Below are 15,109 nucleotides of genomic sequence, written 5' to 3'. Positions count from 1 at the left end.
CACCAGCCTTGTGGCCACTCTTAATTCAAACATAAGCTCTGTGACTACCAAACTTAGTTCAGACTGCACCTCCGATTAGTATGGTTGGCTATGTATGGTGCAAAAGAAGTTCAACATATTACTGCTATTACTATTTTTATTTTATCAGGTAAGGCCCACTGAAACGACCTGGCCACAAATGATAGCTCAACAAAGTGGCTTATCATGTGGAAATGTATAGGAGTCAATTACTCTAAACGTATATTTCTAAATGTAGAGGGGAAAACCGGAGGACCCAGAGAAAAATCCACATGACTAGAGGGAGAAACTCCAAATATATAGGCGCCAGGGTCGGGATCAAACCTAGGCCCTCCTGTATACTAGGCGAGGTAGTTAACATCTCGCCACCCTGTAGTCTACATACATACATACCAGCACCATGACCACCGACAACACCACCACCGTGATCGCGAACACCAGTCTGGACTCCTGACCCAGATTAGTAATGTAACCGTCCCATTAAAAGTCAGATGACATGGTTTTACCAAGATTCATGGATTTCATATGGATAATATCAATATTGATAAATGTGGTCGGATGCTATTCTAAACTTTACAAGAAATACACAATGACAAGGCTTTCTTTTAATAAGTAACTTGGTTCTTGTCAACACAATTGAAGACATTTTTCAGGTTGTAGTGACTGATGATTATAAAGTGTCATCACGGGAATCTTGGAGTCTATTTGATGTCTGCTTGTGATTTGAATGTTTGTGATGAAGATTAATATTGTAGCAAAGGAATTAATCATATCGCGAGTAGAAAATAACAAGTTAATGATTCTTTATATTATGTGACCAGTTTTTTCTCTTTTCCACAATGAAAACATGTAAGCAAGCTGTTTTTCAGTCTCTCTCTATGCAGAACATTTCTTCTGCATTCATTTAGTTAAACGGCTTTTCTCCATACAGTTATCTGCAGAGCAAATAGTGCGGACGTGGAACGCCTTTCACAATTGGCTAGTGTGCTCTGGGAGCATATTGTCTTGCACACAAAGCCTACGCTGCCCGTCATTCAGTGGGGGTTCACAAAAGTGGCTGTGGGAGAAATCTTTATACAAAAAATTCAACAAAGAGTTTGTGAAGGCTCCTGGCTGGGTCCCAGGCACTGCGTCACCCTCCACCGCGCCACCGCCATCGTGCATTGGCTGCGGAACGTTTAAATGGGCTGGGCACGGCCTGCCCACTGGATCCCACCCATGGGCACCAAGTGGGTGAACAGAAATGGCCCCACTGTGCTCAATTCGTTGTGTAAAAGGGTGGGCTCGTCCATTCAATAACTTTGCATGTATGGAAAACCATATTACACCAACAAAACGTATGGATAGATGCGGTTAACAGCCAAAAACCCATACAGGCAGGCCAGAAACCCAATTACTGTACTCCTCTCAACCTTGCAGCACCGTTAGTTGGGCAACTCACGCAGCTGATATTCCCCAAAAAGTATGAAAATGAGTGTGCACCACCTTGTGCGGCGGTGGGCTCAGGACTATGCATGGATTCGCGATGCTGCAGCTACAGGAGTTCTCATCGGTAGGCTAGTATCTTCCACAGACACAGAGGGGGTCACAGTGAGCCCCTTACACAATTGAGACACAACGCTTTTTATTTATTTACTCAACGTTAGGGGAACCCAGTAACGTGACACGTCATGTGAAACACACACCGCTGGAAAGCTGCACATTGTAAATGTGCAGCTTCACTATTTCTTGCTCGTGCCATTTCTGACCACTCTAAGGGCCTCCATACAGAGTGCTCTATACAGCCCCTCTAGTAAAGACTCCAGAGATCTCCTCTATTGGGTATTTGGCCTACTCTTCAACAATGGCTAGAAGTCTTGGAAGAGGTGGGAGTATCCATACTATAAGTATACAAATGATAAATAGTATTATTCAGCTATTTGTCAATCCAAGGCTGGATAAGGCTGCCCTATGGCAAGTTTGTCATGGGGGTAGTTTGACCATATTTGGCCATGCTGGTCAGTGTGGGTTGGTGAAAAAAGGGTGACGATAAGGAATAAGGGTTTGCATTTATTGGGTGTTTAAATGCCCCAGGATCTCAAGAGATCTCATATCAATGATTGCAAGGCTCTGCTGTAATGTTTTTGTTGCCTAGGGGACTTCCTGATGATGGCTGTCGGTGAGGCACAAGGGAACGCCAGTGGGCATTCGTCTGGCAGTATGGGAGGGGATCTTGCTTTGTACTTTCTCAATTAAGTACTCTTATCTGTGACCTGGAATTGAGCTCAGGTCAACGGGTTCAAAGCGCAGTATACCACAAACATCTCCTTTTATCCGCCAAGTCCCACTGTTAGTGGTGGGTACTGGACATACGGAAAATAATTGTTTATACAGCATGGAGAAGTGACACCTCATGCCAGAGGATTAATGAAATGGCACCCAAAATATAACAAGTGTTGCCACATTCTGGGGATGTTTTTCCCATAAATTTAGCCTCAACTGGCCATAAAGAATTAAACATGTTTATTTGCATCACACCATAAATCTAGACACAATAGGGATATAAATGGCCATACAATCTTCATATATATATCACAGTGAAATCCTCATCCACATCTGTGCAATGTAGCATATAATGTATCTAGGTTAAAACTGTTAACATGGGAGAATTGACCTGTTATCAAGTGAAATTGCTTGGGCAGCATCTCATCTGTTGAGATCCACAAGTGAGACGTGGCAAATGCTAACAGCCTTCCTTAGTTCGCAAAACACTGGATCAGAGTAATCCAAAGTTAATGCCATCTCAAAGCACATGCAATGCACATCAGCCAGTCCAACACATGTTTATATGCCATGAAACTCCTTCCCTGGAAAAAAGAAGCTTATCCTGTTTCCATCATCACAGCTATAACCACGTATTTATAAGTAGATGACACATTGTAATAAACAGAGTACTTTATGCCTAGTAATCTACCTTTCTAGTAGCATCCTTCAAATTATGATTAACCATCTGTTCATAAAATATTGAAGGATCTAGATCATAATTAAGGAATAGGGAGATGATTAAGAGCACGATAGAGTACATTTGGGAGAATACTTTTTTTTATAATACTCAGAATAAGAATGTGCAGGAAGAATAAAGTTTTCAGAGTTGTCTCTTTTGTTTGCATTTTGACTTCTTGTGTTGTGGTTATTGCAAACATGATGCCTTGAATAAAGGTGTGAGTTTTTTTGTGCCAGTTAAAAGGGTTAAACCTATTACTATATCTTGTTACTGGCAAAGGAGGTCTCATAATGTAAATGCTCACCCCAAGCCCTCAATACTCTGATAGTGCGCTGTTTTTGAGTTGTATGCCTTTTGGCGTCTTCTGGTCCAACACCAGTGGAGACTAGGCTCTAAGAAAAGCCGTCTCGGGTGTGGACCAATCAAATTCAAGGACAGTGCATATTATTATCAGAGTTGTCTCTTTTGTTTGCATTTTGACTTCTTGTGTTGTGGTTATTGCAAACATGATGCCTTAAATAAAGGTGTCAGTTTTTTTGTGCCAGTTAAAAGGGTAAAACCTATTATGACAAATATATGGATCAAGAATCAAACGCAAATCAGAAACATCACTGTTAACAATAATAAGTAGGATTATGCAAAACACATAACAATAAGGATTGACGGCCAATGAATAGGACTGGTGATGGACTGGTCGCCAAAGGAGAAAACGCGTCCAATAGGACAACTGCCCGGAAGAAATAGTGATAAGATCAGATCATGTACAGGAGCGACATGGATAACGATATCACAAGACCATGGAGGGGGGTGTCGGCATGAGGATGCCTTCACAAGGACATGAATAGATCATGGCAGATGATGAATTCACTTTTTATACCCACTTAGTCTTTGACATTTGTATGTACCAACTGTACTCAAGACGTGGAATGTGACCGTGAAAAAAGCATGAGAAGATCGGTGAGCCACGAGTAAAATAAGAGAAAAAGGGAAACACCTAAACCATCTCATAGCAATAACTGACGGCTGTCAAACATATCCTGCACAAATCATGAATCGGACAACTAAATGATGCACTTGTTACGCGTCTAGATGCGCTCACGTGCAAGCTGTCCTGTACACACGCACACCCTCGTGCGCAAGCAAGTGCGCAACAGCACCACGTGGATGCATTTGCCGAGTGAAGTGTGCCGCTGTGTCCTCAAACACCACTGTGTAGGAAAACGCATTCGTACGGCACTGTGCTTAACCCAAAAAGAGGCGCACGGAATTTGGCTATAGATCTTTTCCTCCATGACCTAAACACTCCTCCATATAACAAAGATTTGCAAAAATGTGTGGATTTAAAAAAAAAAACATTAGTACCACTTCATCAGTGCATCATACAACATTTTTAGCAGTCTTACATTCAAAAGACTGCGATATATAACCAACATTCATACAAAACACATAAACGAGCCAATACGACAGAAATCACACAGATGGTCAATGTGAATGGATGCTAATTAGCAGACTTGTGTAGCAGGAACTGGATTCAGCGCCCAGTAAAAGGGCTTCAGCTTTGCTTGATTAAATCAATTGTTATAATCATCACGAGAAAACCTGTAAGACCTTGCAAGCTCCACCAGTGCATGCACAAACACAGCAAAGTTACTAATCCAGCAAGAGTCAAGAAACCTGGCAAATGTCTCCAGGATTAACTATTAACATGGACTCAACATGCTACTTCAGACCATGTTTGTGCCCTGCACTGTTAGACAGTGCCCTCCCTACATACGCTAGGCATCCATTACAACGGAACTGGCACAAAACAAAGGCTTGATGAGCCAGGGTATCCAGTGCGATCCCTGTTTCGTTGTCTCGTTACGTAACGTGAAATAGGCTTTAATGCCTCTGCTTGTGAGAGTTCTCCACACGCACCGTAAGAGGTTCTCGGCGCCAGCTCGGAGCCTCATCTCCTTGTTGATCTGCTGGTTGAGCTTGGCTCGCCGAGTTTGCAACTTGCTGCGCTGCGTCTGAGCAAAGGGATCACATCCCTACACGCAACACACAAAATACGACATTGAGCAAATAGCAAACAAAACAACTTACAATTAGTTTTTAACACTGCCACTGCAGTCCAGAACCGGTGCTAGGACTGAATTGAACTAAGCTAAACTTTTTATTTACCAGGTACAGCCCACTGAGATATATAGATTTTTCAGAAGCGACCTGGCCACAAAAGACAGCTCAACTAAGTGGCTTATCACGTGAAAAATTTTAGCAGCCAAATTCTCTAAATACGTTTCAACATGTGGAAGGGAAAAAATGGAGGACTCGGAGAAAAAAACACGTGGGGAGAACACACAACAGGCATCAGGGTCGGGATTGAACCCACGCACTCCTGCACACTAGGAGAGGGAGTTAACGTCTTGCCACTGTGGCGCTGGGCTGGGCTGTGTCCTGCCAAAGTCCCTTTGGGTAAACCAAGTTCACTCTCCTTAGCAGTACATCACTATTATGGTGGTACCCACACAATAATTCTACTGCCCCCCCCATCTCAGACGAGCTGGAGACGGGGCCTGCTGTATGTTTGAGAATTAATTACGATGTTGTTTTCAAAACCTATTAAGATATTTCAGATATTATGTAATTTGCGAAACTGTGAAGATAGTTAGCGTTCGGGCCATTTAGGATTGTACAACTGCTGTGGATATTCAAGAATAAGGTATCACACAAATATATAATTGGTGGAAATTGCTCTAAAATTGTCAGTTTTCTGTTAATTAGTACAGTGCGAGGTCGTAGGAACACAATAACAATGTGGTTGAACCTTTTGGATTCATTAGATAAATTACAGACAGGACACTTGTAGTTCTGTCAAATTGACAGACTTAACACTTAATAACATTGAATAACTATATATTTACAATTTAATATTGATAAATTATGAGCAAAACATTCACTACTCTGCAGTTGAACCCAAACCACTTACCATCATCATGAAGCAGATTATGAAGACCAAGGCTCACGAAATATGGAAGCTGAATAAATATTCTGATGAGTATGAAGCATATATTTGTACCAAAATAAAAAAAATCGAGTGTGAAAGCTCTAACAGAGCCCGTGACGTCCAAGGGAATGTATTCAATGAATTATTTACAGAGAAGTAAACAAGTTATGCTTGCATACTATACTTTGCATATGGTATTTATAATTGGTAGTGCAAATACGGACACCATCTCCTTGAGTGTGCAGATTAATGTATGCGGTAACAGTGTTCGGGGTGGAATCCATTGGTTTAAAAACAAAAATCTTTTATTTAGTTCGAGAAGCCTTCTGGCTTTTCTGAATCCAGCTGAGAGGTTTTACTGTACTATATAGAGATAAGCATACATACGCCCACAAACTTGAATGCAGATTTAGTAAGATGATAACTCAGAAATCATAAAGGCATCATATAAATGTGTAGTGACATCGTGGACGTCACTATGTAATGCCGGCCCTAGAGAGGCACGGCGTGCGATGTATCGACATCGCAGACACCCCGTATATGTGGGTGTAGTACCGGCCCTGGAGGGGCTCGGTGAACGCTGATGGATAGCGCTGAGTGGCACCACGCTCAGCGTGCAGTGCCGACCCCTACAGGATGGGGTATGAGAGTATCAGCCATGGAATGGGGTTACTATAGGCCGTGGCACTCTGGTTGACCCCGGAGGACACGTGACTAGTAAAGTCTACACAGGGCCCCCCCAACTGGGGGGAGATCCCACTAGAGGATTCGAGGTGGTCGTGGCCAAGGGCGGAGCCAGCCACGACCAGTGAGGATAAGCCGGATGCTGCTGTCATCCTGAAGAATCTACGTTCGAAGTCCGAGAAGAGTCACCAACACGTGGACCTGGACCCAAGCTGGGGTCCTGTCCGTATAGCTCCTCCCAGTGTAATTAGGGTAGTTCGCCTGGTGGTCCACAACCATAGGTTAACTGGTGAAACGGCAGTTACACCTTTGTGTTGGTATCAATAAATGTGTTGCCTCCAAAAAGTGCGTCTGCGACTCAGTTGAACTCACTACAAATGTAATACAGGTCTCTAAAAGGCTACATGCTTGGGGGGAAACACAATAATTGGTCTTGGGGCAGCTATGTTGAGGCATTCGGCCATGTGTGTTTTCACCGTGTCTGCAGTTTGTCTGCAGGAATGAGCCAATGAGAAGACTGAGTTTGGAGTTTTATGGATGCATTTATTAATTAAAGTGACTAAAGCACGTGATTGTTTGATAGGGATGGAGTGTATGAATAATAGAGTTTAATAATTAAACCAAAACATTACGTTTGGCAATTTAAGTCTTTCGTGACCAATGTTGACATTTTTGTGATAAGCTTGGACTGTTTTGGGATGGACAAGAGTGCAAAAGAAATATTTGGTCATAAAAACATCAAGTGACAGTTTGAAATGAGAGTTTAGTATGGCTCATTTTTGGTTGGGGTGAAAATTGTCCGCAATTATGTTCCCAAGTATTTTTCAAAATGAAAGTGACGCTGATATCTTTGGGAAAGACCTATGGTCAGACCTGGGAGGCCATCTTGCTAGAAGCTTGGGAGGTTTCATGCCAAGGAGGAAGAGACAAAGAGGTGACTGCTGTGGTGTTGTAGAGTGGAAAGAGAAGACCATAACATTGGGCAGGGACACATATTGGAAGAAACCGTGATGCAAATCACAAGGTAAGAGCTTTACAACATCGCACACGTGAATAGCATTGTCAATGGTTAATGACAGTTCAAGCTTCTCCATTGTTGTGGAAATCGCTGGTTTGTAACACTACAAAAGTTCAACTTACCACTTGCTTTTAAAGGAAGACCAAAGATCGAAATGTCATCATAGCCAAACGCCTGTGATGCCAGCACTCCTCACCAATGCTTTCTACCCCATGGCAGATCCAGCAGCTGCTGCACAGTAGACATGCAACCTCCAAGATGAAGAAATAACCCAAAAAAACAAGCAGCTCTTATTTATACACACACTTGTCCTATACAGGTTTTAAACTTTATTAACGATGAAAAAATAATATGAATGAAGAGTGCCATAATGATGTTTTTGAGCGCAACTTTGAAGGCTTTATTTCATTAAAAAAATGTTTCAAACACTTGTCAGACAGCCCATGGCAGTTTCAGACATCCGTGTACAAAGTAAGGGAAGCTTTTGTTATTCTTGGTTCTTTTGGTAAAGTCACGTAGAAGGGACTTTGCCAAAAGAACCAAGAATATGAATCCCTACACAGTCACGAAAGCTTTAAATCAAAATTGAAGCTTTTGTTGTTGCATATTCCCGTAACATCGGCAGTAAAGGCCTTGCCATACAGAAAGGATGAGGCAGTCATTATGAATGTGCAGAGACATGAAAATAAAAGCTCATTAATTAAACAAAGAATGTTTGAACTATCAAAAATAAGAAAAATATGAATGCAGTTATTGGATTTCAAAAGCCCCAGCACCTCCAATTCGCATAGTTGGCTACATAAGGTATGAAAAAAGTTCAACATACATACAATAGCCATACAATATTTGGGAAAATAATATTACTCATAGACAGAACTCTTAACGTTTGTAATTTACGGGAGAAGGTATGACAGGGAAGAAAGTCTGGGCTGTGGTCACACTCAAGTTGGGTGTGCCTCCTTGTGACATTTGTTGCGCTTCATGATATGTATGACGCAGTACAGGGACTGTATATGATGCAGAAAAGAGACTGCTTGTGTCAGACTTAATAAAAACAAGGAAAAGGTTGCCCTAACACATTGTCGTCTAAGCACAAGGCTGTGTGCTGCTTATTTATTTCCACCGATCTCGGTACGCTGTGTGTGCACAGCGGGGAGTTTTGGCGCTTCCTGGTATGGGATTTGGACACTGTATTAATTGTGCCACACATGCTACTTAAATGAGTTCAATGACTCCCTCAAGTTTTCCATGTAGTGGATCACCAAACATTTTCAGTATTAACTTAACCTCCTCCATGAAGATGCGTGGGAGTGGGATGTTGTAGTGGCCCTCCCACGTGTGATTTAATCATTGTGGTGCCGCCTTTCACCAATAACAAAATCGTCATGTCCGATTTGGTTTAAGTGTGACACATGCCATATGACATGGTAAATACAATACATGTGACAGTGAGGGTTTCCTCTCGTCTGATTTGTTGTGGATCGAAAAAGTAAAAGTGAACGAGCCCCTGTTCTTATGTAATATTGCTCAATCCTGGCTAATATTGCCCATGTTGAATTGCAATTATATTTAACGAGGGAAAACTGGACTTGTCATGACAAAAAGCATGAGGATGCCATTCATAAATGTTAAAATATTACATTTAACGAGGGAAAACTGGACTTGTCATGACAAAAAGCATGAGGATGCCATTCATAAATGTTAAAATATTACAACAGCCACAATTAACTTAAACATTTTCATGCAGTTTTTTAAGTATGTTACTAAATGGTGAATCAATGAGATGTAAGAATGTGGAATGCCTAAGAAACTATAATTTGCTCAATGTGAGTGACCAGGGTCATCTATCCATGTCACTTGATGTGATCTTACCACACCTGGTTACTCTATGGATAAACTGGCCTTGCCATGGAAATGTCATGTTTGTGCTTCTCCATTGCTCCTCTTAACATGAAGACAATTTGATTGCCTAATTTGCCCACTTCCTGCTCAGCCAATTTAGACTTGTCTCTAAAATGGCCTCACTCCCGACTCTACCACCCAGTGGCCTATGCCCTGGCCTGTCTGCTGTGGCCTAGGTCCAGCTGCCTGTTTCATTCTTTATTGTTAGGCAAATCCTGCTCAGCTACTTACTGTTGTCAGCACTTGACAGCTGGCCCTGCCTGTTTCAGCCCCACCGTGATCTGAGTTGCAACGTGGACAACCCCACGGCCTGCTAGGCCACAAACTCCAACCCCCAATAACTGACTGGCTGCTGGTCATAATCTGGGACAAAGACCCCCCCCCACTCACCGAGCTCTGCAGGAATGCTTGTTATCACTTCTAGACAGCTCCACCACACACTCTGCTGCCGACAAGAGCCCTTATTCCTGCCTTACCACCAGTTGCAATCACACTATGCTATGACATATAATTGTCACAATTGCATATACCACAACAAAATGTTGGTCATACTACATCAATAAACAATGACATCATGTATTTATATGGCTGAAGCTCTATTATAACGTGTTTGTTGTAAACCTGCAATATTTTGGGCACATCTCGAGATGTTCTAACCTGAAAATGTACAATGTCAATTACTTTTACCTTGAACGGACACAATGATATAATTTTTAAATGTGTTAATGTACTGTATGCAACCTTTTTGCATTGTAAGCTTTGGCCTTTTGCAAGTCACTATTTTATGTCGCAACATAGGTAAAAATATACCATTTGTTTTCGGAGGTGTGACGAAGCCAGTCGCAGGCGTGCCTAACAAGTACAACATATGAGACCTCCTTTGCCAGTAACAAGATATAGTAATAGGTTTTACCCTTTTAACTGGCACAAAACTCTCACCTTTATTCAAGGCATCATGTTTGCAATAACCACAACACACGCAGTCAAAATGCAAACAAAAGAGACAACTCTGATAATAATATGCACTGTCCTTGAAATTGATTGGTCCACACCCGAGACGGCTTTTCTTAGAGCCTAGTCTCCACTGGTGTTGGACCAGAAGACGCCAAAAGGCGTACAACTCAATATTCTGATAGTGCGCTGTTTTTGAGGACAGTGCATATTATTATCAGAGTTGTCTCTTTTGTTTGCATTTTGACTGCTTGTGTTGTGGTTATTGCAAACATGATGCCTTGAATAAAGGTGTCAGTTTTTGTGCCAGTTAAAAGGGTAAAACCTATTACTCTGTACAACGTAAATAAAGTTTTCAATTTCCCTACCAGCCAGCTGACACACCCTGGAGAGGAGTCTGGAAATATGCACCTGTGGCCATTTCAACATGGATATTGGCTGCGCACTTGCACAATTAGGTTTAAAAAAGCAACAAAAAAGTACTGAAACTGACAATACTGAGGGCTGCGCACATCAATTTCCCAGTACAATGAGATCTTTTTTCTCAATATATATTCAATACATTTGTAATGCTTTAACACAGTGTTTCAGCTGGATGAAAAGATTTGTGATTTATTCCATACAACAGAAAAGTTTTTTGTAGTAGTTGTACCACGGTTTGTGTTAGAGGCACTTTTAACCTTAGAGTAGTTTTTAGAAGTGTGCTCAAACAGTGGTTTACTGTTTGTGAGCTCAATACAAAAAAAAACACCACTCCCAGATAACATTGTGACGACGGATCAACGTTGAACAATGCTTTATCTCATCACCACTGGTCCACACGGTCATTAACTAAGCACTGGCTTCACAGCCGTGTGCACAGGCTCCTATCCTTGGTTGTCGAGTGAAAGGTGAATAAATCATTCAATACCATTCATAAGTGTGGTGATGAAATCGAAATTCCAGAAATCAATGGCTATGATGACGATTTGAAAATATTGCAATTCAGCCATCCATTAATAGGCAAGCAAATCACATTCATTCACTCATTTACATGCTCCTTCAAAAGCACAATTGTGCTTTTGGTGTATACAGTTCATTCTATTCTTGGTTCTTTCGGTAAAGTCACGCAGAAGGGAAACAAAATAAGAAACATAAAACAATAAAATTCTCACGACGTTTCGACTGCAACACAAGCAATCATCAGGTGTGAAAACTGTCGAAACGTCGTGAGAATTGTATTGTTTTATGTTTCTTATTTTATTGTTTCCCTTCTACGTGGTGACTTTACCGAAAGAACCAAGAATATGAATCCATGCAGTCACGAAAGCTTTAAATCAAAATTCAGTTAATTCTAGTTAAACTTTTGGCTCTTGCTTTAGAATCGGTATTCCTGTCAAATGTCAATAACCCGACTGTGGCAGTCCCAACATAAATACGCAGCCAATACGCCTACTTCCCATGTCTTTCCCTCCACAATTTTAGAAGCATTGCATGTATGTTGAAACTATTTTGCACGGTACGTAGCCAACCGTGCTCATGGGAGGTGCGATTAGCAACCACTGGCTCAACACAAGCAAAACTCTGCAACCATTTCGCTATGTGGGACCCAGTACACAAGAGGCAAAAAGGCCCCTTGGGGGCACAAAGACTCAGATATACAAATATGTAGAGACACGAAGAAGGTACACACTGAGAGACGCAGAGGACCAGAGACGCCAGAGAGGCAGCCCGATAGTTGTGAGGTTTCCCCACTGCACTTGTTACGCACGCTTGGAGACGGCACAATTAACGTGTACTACGCGAATAACTCCGGGCGCCGGGGTCGTGAGGGGTTGAGCCGGTGTCTACCACTGCTGCATGCTGAAACTCGTGCTGGCTGGTCAGGCACGGGCCAATATCTCGCCGTGACTGTGGCCCGAGGCGAGGCGTAAGAGGCGGGAGGAGGAAGGAGCGCCATCTCCGCATCTCCATCCTCCTCGCACCTCACTCCCCTCCAATCTATCGCGGCGGAGGCATTGCCCCAACTGTGGGCGCCCTCGCCGCCGCTTGTTGCAGAGGATCACGGTTGGAATCCAACGGGGCTGCCCCGGTTATCACTACTGCGCGTATATTAAGCACAGCAACACGCGCTTTGTGCTTTCACGGTGGACGCTAAAAAAAAAGGTTCCCGACATCATTCGCAAGAGTGGGCCATTTTTTCCCGGCGTCAATGTCCAATACTGTATACCAAATTAGAAAAATGCCCCCCAAATTACTCAATCACGATCACGCATAGCAATCGCCGCCCGCCCCCCCCTTATTGTATGTACTGTATGCTTAACTTATTTCGCACATTACGTAGCCAACCGCGCGAATCGGAGTTGCGAACATTTTGGCAGGACCTTCCTGAAAAAAAAAATAGTAAAATGAGACTCGAGCAAGGCTGTCTCCCGGGTCAACGAGCGCAAAGCTCACAACATCCACCCCAACCCCAACTCCATCTCGCATCTCGCCGCCGCTGCCGCAGAGGAACAGATGGGCGGTTGCCTGGCAACGGGTGGGCGCAGCGAGGCGCTCCCCCACATCGCCACCATCACCCCTCGAAGAGACGGCCCCCGGCTCAGGGCAATCGCCGACACAGCGGGGACACGGCGGGGACACGGTGGGGACAGGGAGATCGCGCACCTTTCGGAAGCTGCCCTCGCTCTCCGCAGCTTCCCCGTCCGACATCGCGGGTTCCCGAGAAGCGACGAGACGCTGGGTGGTGGTGGTGGTGGGGGGGTGAGTGGGGGGTGAATCTGCCCCCACGGCCCCGCCCCCTCGTTCAACGTGGCCCCGCCCTTATCCGGGACACGGCCCCGCCCATCGCGTCGCGTCACGGCCTCGCGTCGGTCACGATTCATGGATTCGCGATTGAATCAACATTATTTTTTCAATCGATTACATTTCTTAAGATTAAATCACAATTCAAAAGAGACTGCGCTAACCTGCCTATGATTATTATTTTTTCCGACCGATGGCGAGCCCCGAGGAGTTATCTTTAATATGAGCCTACAGAAAACGAAAGAACCTATTCACGCTAAGAATCGCGACCTCTAATGGAATCGCGTGCCATCGTGAATCGTGAATCGTGACACCCTGCAAAGCCCGCACCGGCACCGCCCCTCACCTGGGCAGAGCTCGCGCCGAGCCCCGCCCCCGCGTACACCGCCCATTACCCCCCCGCCGCCCCCTTCCTCGCGAGCCCCCCCCCCCCTGCGCTGCCCCCACCGATGCGGCTCAGAGCGGATGACGCAGCTCGGAGTTGGAGGAGGAGGCAGCGGTGGTGGTGGAGGAGGAGGCAGCGGTGGTGGAGGAGGGAGGAGGCAGCGGTGGTGGAGGAGGGAGGAGGCAGCGGTGGTGGAGGAGGGAGGAGGCAGCGGTGGTGGAGGAGGGAGGAGGCAGCGGTGGTGGAGGAGGGAGGAGGCTGCGGTGGTGGAGGAGGAGGCAGCGGTGGTGGAGGAGGAGGGAGGAGGCAGCGGTGGTGGAGGAGGAAGCGGTGGTGGAGGAGGAGGGAGGAGGCAGCGGTGGTGGAGGAGGAGGAAGCGGTGGTGGAGGGAGGAGGCAGCGGTGGTGGAGGAGGAGGGAGGAGGCAGCGGTGGTGGAGGAGGAAGCGGTGGTGGAGGAGGAGGGAGGAGGCAGCGGTGGTGGAGGAGGAGGAAGCGGTGGTGGAGGGAGGAGGCAGCGGTGGTGGAGGAGGAGGAGCGGTGGTGGTGGTGGAGGAGGAGGGAGGAGGCAGCGGTGGTGGAGGAGGAGGGAGCGGTGGTAGTGGTGGAGGAGGAGGGAGCGGTGGTGGAGGAGGAGGGAGCAGCGGTGGTGGGGGGCAGCGGTGGTGGTGGTGGGGGGCAGCGGTTCGCTCGCGCCGCGCTACCAAACCGGCGACCCGAGTTCGACTCCCGTTCACGGCCAACACCGGGGACGATGATCTGAATCGGTCCTGGCACCCCCCCCCCCCCGGTCGACTCAGCCTCAAACATGTACCTGGTACTAGGGTGTAAATACCGCCACTGGGAAGACAAAGGCGGCCAGACGTGGAGCTGGCCGTCCACCCCGTCTTGTGCCGTGCCGGCCTTCGTAGGTGCAGCTTCAGTTTTCAGTTTCAAAATATGGCTCTAGGGTTTGGTGTTACATGTTATTTATATAGTTTATTGTTAAAAATTCGGTCACAGTCTATGATCACTGTTACATTGCATTTATGGCTTTTAGTTTGGTGATTTCGAAAACGTATTTTGGTTTGGCCATGTTTTTGTTTATTGTAGTACGGCGTTAGACTGATGGCCTTAATCTTAGTTGTATTGTGGTTGTTGTTGTTTGACTTGCATCCCACTGGGATTTTTGCACACAGCGTTGGTGTACGGTGCTATTTCAGTAATATTTTGATGTTTTTTTCCTGGATTTTCTGTTTGCACAGTCACATAATCACTTTAAGATGTTTTCTTGTTCATGTTTTTGTTTTTTGTTGCGGTTGCACTCGATTCAAGAGCCGAATGGCTGACAGGGCTATACAAAATAAATGGAACTATGGTATAGCCCTGTGAGCCATTCGGCTCTTGAATCGGGTACA

The 15,109-nt window shown here is 44.9% G+C and overlaps 1 protein-coding gene across 2 annotated transcripts in view; it reads right to left on the bottom strand.

The window, feature by feature from the left end:
- The window catches only part of LOC116944091 (rhophilin-2-like), a 62,250-nt gene extending 48,637 nt beyond the window's left edge, over positions 1–13,613 (bottom strand). The window contains exons 1-2 of one of the 2 annotated variants that reach the window (XM_032957505.2): positions 13,192–13,320; positions 4,919–5,034 (exon numbers count right to left, since the gene is read on the bottom strand). In XM_032957505.2, coding sequence (XP_032813396.2) covers positions 4,919–5,034; positions 13,192–13,236 — 161 coding nt within the window. In that variant the 5' untranslated portion in view covers positions 13,237–13,320. Of the gene's footprint in view, positions 1–4,918; positions 5,035–13,191 lie in introns of both variants that reach the window. The other variant, XM_032957503.2, reaches the window with a different exon arrangement.
- Positions 13,614–15,109: the final 1,496 nt, after the last annotated feature.

This window comes from Petromyzon marinus, chromosome 20 (assembly GCF_048934315.1).
Source record: "Petromyzon marinus isolate PM22_M1 ecotype Great Lakes invasive population chromosome 20, UKy_Petmar_22M1.pri1.0, whole genome shotgun sequence".
NCBI lineage: Eukaryota > Metazoa > Chordata > Hyperoartia > Petromyzontiformes > Petromyzontidae > Petromyzon > Petromyzon marinus.
The sequence above is the reverse complement of the archived record's forward strand: the minus strand, read 5'-3'. Positions and strand labels throughout refer to the sequence as shown.